Genomic DNA, 14,221 nt, shown 5'->3' on the forward strand with positions numbered 1-14,221 from the left:
TGAGAACAGGACATTAACATACCTTTTATGATCAGTTTGTACTCATTTAGAGCATGAGATTTGTGTAATGTATATATACTAAATATGAAACACAAAATGAACACAAACATTTTGAAATTAATGGTGTTGAATCATGATTATATATACATAGGGTTAGGGTTGTAACAAACCTGAAGAATCAATGATATCATCATATAACAAATATAGTTTGATAATCATTGATACTTTAATTACTAATAATGCCTATGTAGGACATTATCAATTCTAGGCTAATGAACTTAGCCTGTCATTATATTTCGTAATGTTTCCATTTCCATAATACCCAAATTAATTTCTTTTTTGTTTTACTGGTAAATCAGCAGCTTAAAGCTAATGGAAAATTTGAAATTATGGATATTCACATTAAGAGCGCTACCCCAAAAGCTAGTTTATATAAAGGTTATTTTGATCATATCTCAAGTTAATTTGAAATTTTTCAACGGGCAGATACTTTCAAATATGTGGATGATCCACCACCATCATCTTACCATCTTTTAAATTGACACCCTAGCCGCCACTCTTTCTTCATCCACCACGAAACTACTAGCCATGCACCTCTGACCATGGTAGCCCTCACTTCCCATCCCGAGGAGCAGCGCCGCCTCTCCTTCCTACGCACACCGAGGCCCCACAAACACGAACTGAATCGTGACTAGAAATTGACACCTCAAACAGTGAATACACAAACAATGACGCCTAAGGGATCTGCTAAGGTTTCATCTTCTTATCAAACTGAATCGGACTCAAATTGGTTGTCATAATGAATATAAAGAAGCCCAATTGGGTCAAAAATTGAAATCCTCCTAGTTCAATATTGGTCGCCGAAACAACCGCACTAAGCTAATGCTATTTCTATGAAAACGTTAACGTTTTGAAGGTATTAAGGATTAAGTTCCTTGGTTTTGGTTTGGAACAAGTGTAACTTATTCTGATTTGGCTAAGAGCAACTCTTGAAGTGGAACAGGAATGGAAGGCCTCCAAGTTGTGCCATTTGGACTGTCCATAAGAGCAATGCCAACATTAGCCAAATCCTTCCTTATTGCATCTGATTTTGCATACTCCTTTTGCAATCTAGCAGCATCCCGTCCTTCAATTTTCTTCAACACTTCATCTTCGGTTATGTTTGCGCGCTTTAAAGCTTTTTCCTTAAGTTGCTCCAATATCTGCAGCATGAAAGGATGATTACATGTTACAAGGAAGATAAAACATATTGCACAAGAATGTTGGTTATATTGCACATAAATTCAGGGAAACAAACCATTAACACCTTTCTACACCATAAGATTCACTGCCAATTGCATGTTTAGACCAGTTTCTTTTTCTTCAGAATCAGACACCCAGATGCTACTCCTGAGAATTGATTCTGCTTTAGAATAAATTGTAAAAGGATTTTCAAACATGCACCGTGTGTTTCTATACAAATCCTTATAAAACCCAACAACTTCGCAAGCTGGCTGCGTTTCTATGTCATCCTAAAAGCTATCATTTGAGCACTATTCCCAAGAATATATACATGCCATTATCATGTAAGGACAATTTTATGGCACCCTTCCCCTTTCTTAGCAGGAACTTGAGACCAAGTGGTAGTATATTGATTGCTGAATGAATCTTGATGTTGAATTCAATGGTCAATAGGTGATACCCACAAAAAAAGTGCCGCATTAACTTAACTTTAACACACTACGCCATAGTTGAATGGAAATTTAGAAAATTTTAGTGTCCCAAATCACCAAACCAACCCTCAACTGAGGAGTGGAAAACTCTGGAAAAAAGCAGAAGTTAACCTATGCTAAAACAAATAGCCCATAAAAAATGATTGGAAAAGTTCAAAAATAACAATTACCCGCACTATAAAAAAAGGATATAGGAGATAAGCTTCATCTCTTTCAGCACACATAAATCATAGATTTGTAGTCCCAATAAAATTAATGGGTATTGATATCTCAAATACAAAAATTAGAAAACAGTGAAAGAAACCAATCACTTCAAATCTATTCGTACCTCAGAATAGCTTGAAGGCTTAAGCCCTAAAACAGTAAGGACATCCTCGATGCTCTTCTCCAAAGCTGCAAGCGATTCTATTCGAAATTGTTGTTTTTTCCCCTGAAAGAATTATGAACTTGGAAGTGTTATAAACAGCATTTGCATGATATCTTTTATTTGTGCTGGAACCAACTAGCATTAATTCAGATGAGTACATCTATAACGTAAAATTTTAAAATTGCATTTCTAGAACTGAAAGTTTGAATCAATATAATTGGAGATCATATCATAGAAGCTTAGCTGCAAAAACCAGGAAGAGGTTCACTCAAAACTCTTTAGTTGAACCTTAGAGGGGAATAAATTGAAATACACATATGCTTGAACCAAAGATGAAAGTATAACAAAATCCTGAAGTTTAATTAAATTTAATATATTAAACTAAAATCCACACCTATTGCACACCATATTCCTGAAAATTACTCATTTCCAAACTTAAGACAGGAATGGATTGATTCTCAAGTGAAATTTTCACATGACATTCATAAACATTTACTAAGTTTGATAGGGCCCACCTATTTAGTATCTATGAAGGGAGACAATTTCAAATGAGCAGATACATTCCCATGCCTATACATCTGAGAAGATACCATACCTTACGAGTATGCAGCAAGTCATTAATTGATTTTAATGGGTCAGACAGTCCCGCCAATACAACCGGAGTGTGAAGATCATCAGACATTGAGGTCAAAAAAACTTCATGCAATTTATTAATAATACTCAAAGTATCTGGTGGGATGTTATCCTTCCTAACTGTCCGATCTTGCTGATTGAGGAACCTTTCACATTCATGTAATGTCTGCAAGAACATATAATTTTCAAGATACATCCACACAACAAATAAAACGACAACTAAAGAATCAAACCCAGTTAAGAACTTCCATAAGGTAAATGCATAACAAATGAAGTGTGCAAAGTGCAAACTCCATAGATACGCACACACATAGAGGAAAGAAGGTAATTTCTAGCCTAAAAAATCAGTACCTCGTATATATAATAAACACGGTCTGAAGCACTTTCAAGCTGGACATGAGAGTAGTTAATAGGAGATCTATAATGGGCGCCCATCAAAAAATATCTCAAAGCCAAAGGATGGTAAACATCTACAACCTAATAACACAAAATGTTTATGTGATAAGAATTTCACCCTTTGAATGGCAATCAACAACGAAAAGAAACTGTGGACTATGGGTCCAAAGTGAATGGTATTATACTTCTCGTCTAATAGAAAAAGAATATGTTAAAACTTTAAACAGGATAAGTTTAAACCGTAAGGAAGGTGTCACCTGCCGTATTGTGAAAAAATTTCCCAGGGATTTAGACATCTTCACAGAGTCAATGGTGACAAAACCATTGTGCATCCATAGGCTTATATCACTTTTCTTACAAGCAGCACAACTCTGAGCAATTTCATTTTCATGGTGAGGAAACACAAGGTCAATCCCTCCACCGTGGATGTCAAAAGAGTATCCAAGATAAGTTGCACTCATAGCACTACATTCAATATGCCACCCAGGTCTTCCAGGACCCCAGGGAGTCTCCCAAAATGGCTCTCCTGGCTTTGCAGACTGCAGAACAGTATTGAAAATCCACAATAAACATGTTACAACTAAATTAAGACTTTAAAGTATTTCATAATAATAAATTGAAATATGTAAGAGGTCAATATATTCAACATTATCATTATAATTATCATCATCTATCACTAATATATAATACCTTCCAAAGAGCAAAATCAGCAGGATTTTTCTTCCTTGTGTCAACAGCAACCCTCTCACCAGCTCGATTATCTTCTAGATTTCGACTGGATAATTTTCCATATTCTGGGAATTTTTTTACATCAAAGTATACATCCCCATCAATGATGTAGGCATACCCATTATTAAGAATCTATGAACAAGGATGTTAACTGATTAGCAATGAGTCAACATTACATTTCTTAAGCAAATTAATAGAAGAGATTAATAGTACACAACGAAGAGAAGCATTTCATATACCAATAATATATCCATGTAAGCCTTCGTATATATGGAATATAAAACAAGAGTATTGAATTTGTTAATCTTCTCAGGTTACATTTGATCCAATAGTAAAACGGACAGCAAAGATACCTTCTCAATCATATCAATGATTTGGGGCATGTGGTCTGAGACTTTTGGTTGCTCAGAAGGAGGCAAACAATTAAGAGTCTCCATGTCTTGACAGAACTCTTCACAAAAACGCCTGCTCAAACTGATTGGGTCTTCTCCTAACTCCTTTGATCTAGCAATTATCTACATAATTTGAAAAGCGCAGACTAAGATCCTGTAATACCAATTAAAAAGCAGTGGGTACTTTGCATTTACAAGAAAAGGATATAATCAAAATTGAAATTTTTGAAAACTTATTAAAAAAAAATTCGTATGATCCAACCTCTAAATGATTCAAAGTATATTTATATGACAATGATTGAATGGCAAAGAGACTAAGGCCCCGTTTGGGAAAACAACTTAATTAAGCGCTTATGGTCATAAGCAACCATAAGCGCTTATTCATAAGTTATTTTAAAAAAATTATTAAAATAAATTGAAAATTAGCTATATATAAGCATAAGCTCTTCTTCATAAGCTGTCCTGACTTCTGAGTAGCTTATGAAAATAAGCTCAAAACAGCTTATGGTAGGCCTCCCAAACACTTGCACAAGCACTTATGCTATCAGATAAGCTCAAATAAGCTCTCCCAAACTGGGTCTAACTGTCTAAGTAAGATATAGATTGTGAGATGGATTAAGCCCATTTCCACATAGACAGAATTGAGATACATCATTAAATTGAACCCTTCTAATATTACTCTAGAACCTCATTTCCCTCATCCACTCAGTGTAAAGTTACATAAAGTGCCTAGTTTCAAAAATTGCACTTTGAAGATTATGTTTCTTCAGCAATCTAGCTATTAAATTTTTTCAATAAGTAAACAGCTTAACTTAAACAAACCAAAGTTAGAATTACTAACAGTAACTAACATCACTCATTACTTCTCTAATAAGCTAAAAGATGCATTACTAAATAACAAAGAGCATTGCCTCAATTATCTCAAGCTAAGTTTCCAATAATGAAAATCATTGGAAAAAGACCAAGGGGTACAAGTAGAAAGCAAATAGACACTCACCTTGTCATCTACATCAGTAAAATTGCGAACATAACACACTTCAAATCCCAAATGCTTAAAATATCTGCCTAATTGTCAAACGAAGCAAAACCAATCAGTACTAAAACCAAACTGGTTCAAATCATAATGGGCATAGAAAAAATCAAATTTTTTTAACTGGGTTTTTCTCTAATGAGACAAAATAGAGATGAACCTGTAAAGAAGATCGAAATTGACATAAACACGAGCATGACCAATATGACTGAAATCATAAGCGGTGACTCCACAGACATACATTCCGACTTTGGATTCCACTTTGGGTTTGAAAAGCTCCTTCCTCTTACTCATGGTGTTGTGCAGCCACACCTCCGGCTTCGAATGGAAACTCTCGCCGTCGAAATTCTTCTCCGCCGTCAACGGCGGGGAGGATGCGACGGCGCGAAAAGAAGGTAAGTTGTTGCGCCTGAAGATGGCTGCTGAGTGAGGGAGAACCATAGAGGAGAAGGGTCTGTAGCATTTCAGAAGAGATAGAGTTCCCATTATCGCGTTATCGACAATGGGTGTTCGTGGCGCCAGTGAGTTCACTCGGGTGAGTTGATCCGAGTCTAGAACTAGAAAAAAGATGTCGTTACTCGTTAAATAGTAGATTATAGGGCCACTGCCCCTCAAGGCCCAAGTTATTTTTATTAAAATTGAATGTCAAGTTATATTATTTAAATTTTGATCATTTTGAAAAGCAATTGATATATAATATTTATTTATTAGTAGTAAAAATTTATCAACCAAACATAAAAACAAATGTTTAGTCTCTCATTATACAAGCAAATTCGGTTTTTCATCTCTAACATTAAATTTTCATGATTTTGATCATTACTTTTACATATAATTTTGATTTGAGTAACCGCTTTACAATATTCACTGATAAGTGACTAACAATTGGTCACATTACGACTGTCACATGTTAAGAGTAATCTTATACGACATATTTAGACTCTATTTGAGTACGCGTTGGGGGAAAAAACGGGTGTTTCACCCACCACAGTAACTTGGAGTGTTGGAGAAAACGCTTGTTTGGGGTTTTGGAGCTGGAAACGCTACCCGAGGCACTTAACCTCACTCTATAAAATGTTATTGTTTCTCAATCTCTTAGAAAAAAAAAATTGGTTACTCAATCTCTTTGAATTTATAAAAACGATTAGCTATCATATATGATTTTAATGCAAAATAGTTCAGCTTAACAAAGCCTACAATAAATTCAAAAAAAAAAAAAAAAAACAAAGCCTACAAACTCTTGATAGTGGATCAACACACTAATGTTAGGCTTTCTATAAATACTAGCATTTCCAAAGATATCAAGTATTTCAATGACTTAGATAAGTCAACCTATATTTATTCTTTAAATTATGTAGCTATTTCAAAATTTGAAAGCTTAGCTCATCAATCTAAGGTTTCTGTACACTTTGCAAATTGCAAGATCCCCTCCGCCTCATAACTTACATACAGATAGTTATATTCACATTTTACCATCATAATCAACAAGAATAAAAATTAAGCCTTTTTCCACCAGGGATGCAAAGGAATGAAAACACAGCACCAAGTTTGGAGAAGAAACTAACTTAAGAATGCCCACCAAAACAGACTTTAAATCAATTATTGTCCAGGCAAAAGGACTAAATGAAGAAACTATAGAGTTTCACTAGAAAGCCTAAAAATATTATCCACATTACTGCATGGTCATCAACATACATAAGAACGTATAACAGTTTACAAAGAAGGCCACTCCTGATTGGTCAAATCAAATATGTTAACATCTCTATAAAAAACTGCTAATTCAACTGTTCCACAAACATAAATAATTGAAGACAGCAGCACCAGTTTGTCATGAAAAAGATTTCCAATCATGGTATGGGATATTTCTTCAGTTCCAGCTTAGGGAAACCAAATAGTTCATGGTTTTCTCTCTACATATACACCTAGTTGCTTCTTGCAGAACCAGGTAACAGGCTTGCTAAAGATGGAACTCCTTGACTTCTCATTTCTTCTTGTGCACGCTTCATTTCTTCTGGATCTGTTACCACCACAAAATAGCGAAGCCATCAGCACAATATGTAAAGAGAAGTGTAATAACATGCTTTATAGGTCTATAACTCTATATATGTAAAACCAACTGCTACTCAGAAGATTGTTTAAGAGATGACGGATGTCCATTTCATCACATGAAAATAAGACGTAACAAAATAGCAAAACATGAATGGAGACACTTCAGAGTGTATTGCATACTCTTTAAGGTGTGTAATTCAAGAAAATAAAATCATACAAGACAAAGAAGAGGTCAACAATAAAGGCCTCCAAATTGGACACCATAGGCTAAGCATAATTTTTAGGCAATGAAACAATGAATGCCAGTAACAGAAAAAAATATGAGCACAAGGTAAACACCCCCCCCCCCCCCCCCAAAAAAAAACACAAACATCAGAAGTTGATCAACATTTTCAAATCTGAAGATTTTCATAAATTTTCCAGGTTTATCTGAGTTTTGACCCAGCAGGAGTCAATGAGCAACTTAACAAGTTTTTCGTCATTAACTTGTTTGGCAATCATGCGAGAAACAAGTTGAAGACAAAAAAGAGACACGATGCATAATTCAGAGCTGAGATTTCTTGACATGTATAATGTATTCACTTAAAAAAGCACAGATTACAGAGGACTGCAAAGTATTTCACATACGACTCACTAATAAGAAAACATTTGGGTAGAATTTTTTTATTAGAGATCGAGAAGAGAGGAAGAAAGATGAGAAGAGCTTCAGATATTTTAACTAGACTTTGATTTTGATGTATGCTTAGAAACAGCAACTTCTGCTGTAAGATAAGACTGGTCTCATTATTTCATCCTTTCAAACCAAGTATAACCATATACATGTAAAACAAATAGACTCCAAAGGAAATGAAAAAAGTTTACAGACAAGTTTTAGAAGGCATACCCATGTTCTCCATTAACTTAGGCATGAGGAAGACAACAATCACCATAAATCCCATCATCAGACCCATTGGACTTTTCACAATGGACATAACAGAGAATGGCTCCCTAATCTGCAGCAAAACAAGACAACACCAGGCAGATTTTTAGATGATAATATTAAGCAATGGGGAAGGGAACACGAACAGGATTTTTTTCAACATTAACCTCATAATAATGTTCAGGCTTTAATGGCTCTAAAACAAACTCACTGAGCCCCCTCCTAGTTTCTGTCAGTGCTGCCTGAATTTTGCCAGGGTTTCTGGCACTAACATCAACTCGCACCTTTTCACAACGAACACAATAGTTTAATAAATGAACATGCCTAGAAAAAGATATTAGGGGAAAATTTTACTGAGATTTTCAAATTGAGTATTCACCGGAGAAAAGAAGTAGCCTATTGCAGTCACTTCAATTAGATGAGTCCCAGCAGGCACATTGTGGCTTAAAGCATAGACATTAAGGAAACAGTCAACTAGATCACTTCTTAACAATGATTTACCAGCATTAACTATAACTTCTCAAAAGCAAAAACAAAATGAGCAAAAATATAATTAAATAGCACTTAATATCCCAAAAAGTGTCATTATGCAAGTTAGATAAAGGTAGAAATCAAGTTGCAAAGCAAAGGATACAATGAGAAATATCCATCAGGCCTCAGAAAAGTAACTCTTTCACCACTATTGAGTATGACTTTGACATTCGAAACTTTACCAGGAAGAATATAGTCTTTTGATCCCAAACCTGTCAAAAAAAATTCATAAGTACATTACACGACCAATATTTTTAGGCTATAGCAAACCCATGCACAGTCAGAGATTAGATATACAGCAAACAGCATGTATCATCGATAATAAACTATTCATTTTTGACATTTCAACCTCCTGGTAACCAAACCATCAACCCCCCTAAATCCTTATTAAAATTGACAAAAGTGACACCACCTTCCAATCACAACTGTTTGAACACAGTCCATCAAAGTAGCTGATGAGAGTAACTGACAAGATTAAAAGCCTATATGTTCTTAGATCAGATGGAAATTTTTGAGTTGAGCCACGTGAAATTCACCAAGTTAGAATGGGATGATTTGTTTTAAGTGAATATGTTGGGTTCCTCCATGCATTCATAAAAAGGAAAGAAAGGAACACATACTGTACAAGGTACAAAACAACATTGACAACGGTATGAGAAAGCTTAATTTGTTGACATCATGACTCATAAGCATATAATAAAACAGAACGATATCCACGGCATGCATAAAATGGTGCAGTAAAGCATGATTGATTGATATAATATGTTTAACATTCAAATCTTCTTTAGGATAAACCCAAAATATTCAAATTTAAAAATAAATTAACTGACAAAAGCTTTTAAGGTGACCTTTGAGCACCCCTAATCCCAGTAAATTCCAAAAACCATATGAACAGCATGAACAGACTGATTACCCAAGTACCATTACCAACCCCATCAACTAATCAAAACCAAACTTCATGACAACACCCATTCAAGTACTAAATTACTAACTTTGCCATCACAATGTGCACAAGCTTAATATACAGATCAAAGTTTGATACTTTTTTACATCTAACATCTAATAGAATCCATATTAAACATCAAACTATAATGGGTGGATTCAAATTTCAAATAAATCAAAAAAAAATTAACAAAATCAGATAATTGATAATAAAAGGTAAGAACATACTGGGGATCCTCACTCGACCATAGATGGTGAAACCTTCGGTAGACCTGAAAAATTTTACATTCGATAAAATCAGGTCAACATAACCGAGCAATAAAAAACATGATTATAGAAAGCAAAGTGAAAATTAGGGTACAGGGAAGAGGAAATTGGATACCCAGTAGCAGGAGATTGAGCGAATGCGAAGGGTAGAAGTGAGGAACATAATTGGATCAAAAGAAAAAGAATGAGTGATTTGGTGGAAGCCATAACGAAGATTCAGAGTTGATCTAAACTCTGAGCCTTTGTTTTCTCAGGTGAAGAATCCAAAACACGCTGTTATTGTTCTGCACTTCAAATTATAAGAATTTAATTGATAAATTTATTTTTGAATTGATAAATTATACATATACATATATCAGGGACTAAAATAGGAGTGAGAATTTGTTCAAAATCAGTGAAAACATTAAAATATATATGGTAAATAAAATATGTCAATTTCTATTTTTTTTTTAATTTTTTAATTTTTAAATTAAAAATTCTTGTACCAAAATAAAGGTTTATTCTAAATACTCAAGATGGGTAGCTTAGTTTGCAATACAGGCTGAGTGAGTGTGTGGGAATAACTTTCGGGTTCAATCCCACACAATACATTTTTGGGGAGGGATGATGAGTCATAACTGTGACTAAATCCTGAATCTGACGACATCCAAAAATTGACCGAGTACCGAATGTTAATACCAAAAAGGTTTATTGTGATGTTATAACGACTCATATACATATACATACATGTACATGGAATGTTATTATTTATTCTCTTATCACTTACTTTTTATCTTCAACAACATATATTATATGGTAGTTGTATATTAGTTTTAATAAACCTGATCCCCCAATACATTGTTATTTGTTAGTTGAGTATTTCACTATTTTGTAATATTGAAGTTGTTTTCCCATTGATGTGTTGTCTCCAGCTTTGGAGGCTCTTGCATCTACATGGGCTCTATTTTTAACTACTCATCTTTGTTATTTTCTGTCAAACATTAGATTTTTTGGGTAGTTGGGTCTAGAAGCCCAAAGCCCAGAGATGGATGTACGTTAGATTTTCATTGCTACTGTTTTTTTTTTTATTTTAAAGATGCTACTGGTCTTTGTTTCAAGTGGGCGCATTTGCATTTTGAGATGGATTGTCTCCAACTCTTTTAAAAAATAAGAATAATATATATATATATATATATATTTATTATCTTAAACTTTAAAAAATATTAATTTTGCAAGAATTATTTATATTTCCACTCAAGAATTATATTGTATCAAGAAATCCTGGAATGCAAGGGCGAAATGTAAATTAGTCATGCATGATAATGTTTCATATATCTAAGCGAAAAGCAAGGAACACTAAAACAAAGGTTTCATATGTAGGAAAAGCTAGAATTAGAGAAATGATCATTATTACGTAATAATTTCTAAGCGAAAAGCAAGGAAGCACTAAAACCATATGATATATGTATGACTAATTTGCAAAAAAAATCATATGGTTTTAGTGCTTCCTTGTTTTTCGCTTAGAAATTATTACGTAATAATGATCATTTCCCTAATTCTAGCTTTTCCTACATAATATAATGATTCAAATTCATCAATTTCTTAAAATACCTTGTTTCATACTTCTTAAAACAAGTCCTGGCTTTTGTTGTTGGTGTTGGAGTTTGGTTCTCAGCAAGTTGTGTTTGAAACTGATTGTGCAGTGTTGCATGATACTTAGACTCGTGTGCCAAGATCCCCGAGGCTTGATTTAGTTGTTCATTTTAATGTAATGACCTCTGTGCCAATTTCTGGTTAATTATATTGCATTTTCCTTAATAAAAAAAAAATCCTATCTTCCCTAAAAGGATGAAACATATTGATATTGGATTGTCATTTGTAAGAGAATGAGTCAATTCTAGACTTTTGAAACACATTCATGTGAAGACCAATCAACATTTAGATGATGTCCTTAATATACCAATATCCCGAACTCAATTCACACATCTAAATAGGTCACTTTGACATATATGCCCCAACCTCATATAAGAGGAACTTACGAGCACATATCTTCATTGTAACTAATCAATAGTTTGATGCTATCATAGTATCTGAAACTTGAACTGGATGCTGCGTGGGTGTTGGTAAATGGAGCGAGTGTATCGGAATCGTTGATTGGAGATGAGTGTCAGCCACTGCTTTGAAACACACTTTGATTGGATAAAAGGTTTCTACGGTAGCCGAATAAAGATCTCCCATAAGAGGTCTATGTTTTCGATGACCTCGATTGTGGCGGAGGTATTGTGTTTTTGCATTCTGATTTGTAAAAATAAGGCATAAAGGACTAGGGTAGGTATGCTCGGTTTTATAAGGGTGTGTATGTATGAATCCTCTCTCTCTATCCAGTGGTGGAGGGTAAATTTAATAAATGATAAAAAAAGTCAGCTTTGTGAGCTCAGCTGTGGTGGCATCAATATCAGCTTTACCAGAGCTAAAGTAGTAATTGTCAGCTTTAAAGACCAAAAAATATCTTCCTGGATTTTAGATTTTAGAGTGTGTCACGACGCCAACATTAAATTGATTTTTGTGTCAGCTTTTACTTTATCATGGTTAGCTTTTGACCTATACTAATGAGCATTTTCTCGTAGTGAGCGTTAATCTACACTAATTTTATACCATTAGCATCAACCTTTCCAAGTTAATAACGCCAACTTTACGGATACTATGATAGCTTTGATCCCAAGAGACCAATGCTAAAAATTTAGGTTTTACCACGTTAACGTACGTCCTGACAATGACTCTAAGCAGACACTAAATTACTTGTAGCGTCACTTTTTACCTGTTATTTACATGTAAAACAAACAAATGGATCCAACGAACAATCTTGTGACTTAATTATGAGCAATAGATTTATGCATTTAGGACTTGAAAAACACCTTATTTTTATCTTCTAGCATTTGCACACTTCGAAGTGGGTAATCAAAAAGTGTTTTACCATGTAGCGTTCTAGTTAAGACAAGTAATCTGGTGATATCCTAGAAATCGCATCACGAAGGTGAACATTCTGGGCAATTTCAGCGGTATATCTCATAATGAGAATCATCAGGTTACAAAACGTGGCTATATTATTATTGAAAATTAAATCACACTTATTTTTCCAAATAGAACAAGCTACAATCCCAAACAACAGTGCCCAGCTAAATCCACCTAGATGAACAAACTTCCGGTGAAGATTCAAGCTCATCTTTCACCTACAACATATAATGGTTTAAATTCATCAATTTCTTAAAACACATTGTTTAATACTTCTTAATAACTGAACATGAACATACAAGAGAATAAAAGGAAGAAAAAAAATACACCACTAAGTTAGTTTGATAATGATGAGTCCATTTGAAAGACAACCAATCATATCCTTAATAGCAAAAACTAAAAGCATCAAGAAGCAAAGTAAGTAAAAATAAAAATGAAAAACACAAATAATACCTTGCACTTTATAAGGTAATTAGCTAATTACTAAAAAATTCATTTATAATTAAGCAGTTACCTCTATATGAGCAACGTTTTCAAAATACTAAATAACCCCCAGTTATATACACATTCAGGTGAGTTGACCGTCTCATAATCACATAATTTTGTTGAAGCTTTATCCACTGGATCATAGAGAAGGCCTACATCTTTATCTATGTCTAGAACCAACACAGACAATGATAATTTCTCATCTTTCACTGTGAGAACAATGTAAAAGCTCAAATCACGCCAGTACCAAAGTATCTCTGGAAATCCGCCTCGTAAAGGATTAAAATCAACACGATGTTTCAATAACCATCCGGAGAGATCTTCCTTCAACTCAAAAATATCATAAGGTAGTAATTCTTCAAATTCAAGATTGGGATCTTCCTCACAAAGGATCAAATACAAATGGCCAGCAGATTCTCCAAAATGCGCAATACATTGGTTCTCCCATTCCAAATCAGACAAGGGCATCGGGAAAATTTTGAGGGTTTGAGTATCAACATCAAAGTACACGGAGAAATCACTTCCCCAGCACCAATAAATGGCACCATTGCAGTAAACCCCATAAGCAACATCTAGTTCAAATGGGATCTCTATAGGAACACCAGGGCCAATTTGCAAACCGGTTTTGAAGGAACATACATTGAAGACTCAGTGAAGCGGTGAATTCAGTTGCGCAACTGAAATGACTTTATAGTCAGGCGACATGCAGGGGTCAAAAGCTAGATAAAAGTCAATGCTTTTACTTTCAGGCCTCCATGGAGTGAGAGTGGTGAAGTTTCC

At 34.5% G+C, this 14,221-nt stretch overlaps 2 protein-coding genes across 6 annotated transcripts; both read right to left on the reverse strand.

The window, feature by feature from the left end:
• Positions 1-741: 741 nt before the first annotated feature.
• LOC130727358 (cysteine--tRNA ligase, chloroplastic/mitochondrial) lies at positions 742-5,825 on the reverse strand. Of its 5 annotated transcripts, XR_009015257.1 has the most exons (10): positions 5,420-5,825; positions 5,227-5,290; positions 4,191-4,352; positions 3,799-3,969; positions 3,366-3,647; positions 3,064-3,189; positions 2,675-2,878; positions 2,041-2,142; positions 1,307-1,389; positions 1,064-1,202 (listed from the first exon to the last, which is right to left on the reverse strand). XR_009015257.1 is itself a non-coding variant. In XM_057578463.1 (9 exons), exons 1-9 carry the CDS (start codon positions 5,743-5,745, stop codon positions 963-965), a joined length of 1,677 nt encoding a protein of 558 aa, XP_057434446.1. In that variant the 5' UTR covers positions 5,746-5,824; the 3' UTR covers positions 742-962. The 5 variants fall into 5 exon arrangements, 4 of the variants coding, with proteins under 4 accessions (XP_057434446.1, XP_057434447.1, XP_057434448.1 ...); XM_057578463.1 differs by lacking the exon at positions 1,307-1,389 and having other exon boundaries at positions 742-1,202; positions 5,420-5,824; XM_057578464.1 differs by lacking the exon at positions 1,307-1,389 and having other exon boundaries at positions 742-1,202; positions 5,227-5,294; positions 5,420-5,649.
• Positions 5,826-6,876: 1,051 nt separating this feature from the next.
• LOC130727361 (ER membrane protein complex subunit 7 homolog) lies at positions 6,877-10,274 on the reverse strand. The gene is made up of 7 exons (XM_057578469.1): positions 10,080-10,274; positions 9,926-9,969; positions 8,859-8,967; positions 8,604-8,667; positions 8,392-8,508; positions 8,189-8,297; positions 6,877-7,273 (listed from the first exon to the last, which is right to left on the reverse strand). Exons 1-7 carry the CDS (start codon positions 10,169-10,171, stop codon positions 7,179-7,181), a joined length of 630 nt encoding a protein of 209 aa, XP_057434452.1. The 5' UTR covers positions 10,172-10,274; the 3' UTR covers positions 6,877-7,178.
• Positions 10,275-14,221: the final 3,947 nt, after the last annotated feature.

This window comes from Lotus japonicus, chromosome 1 (assembly GCF_012489685.1).
Source record: "Lotus japonicus ecotype B-129 chromosome 1, LjGifu_v1.2".
In the NCBI taxonomy this organism is placed as follows: domain Eukaryota; kingdom Viridiplantae; phylum Streptophyta; class Magnoliopsida; order Fabales; family Fabaceae; genus Lotus; species Lotus japonicus.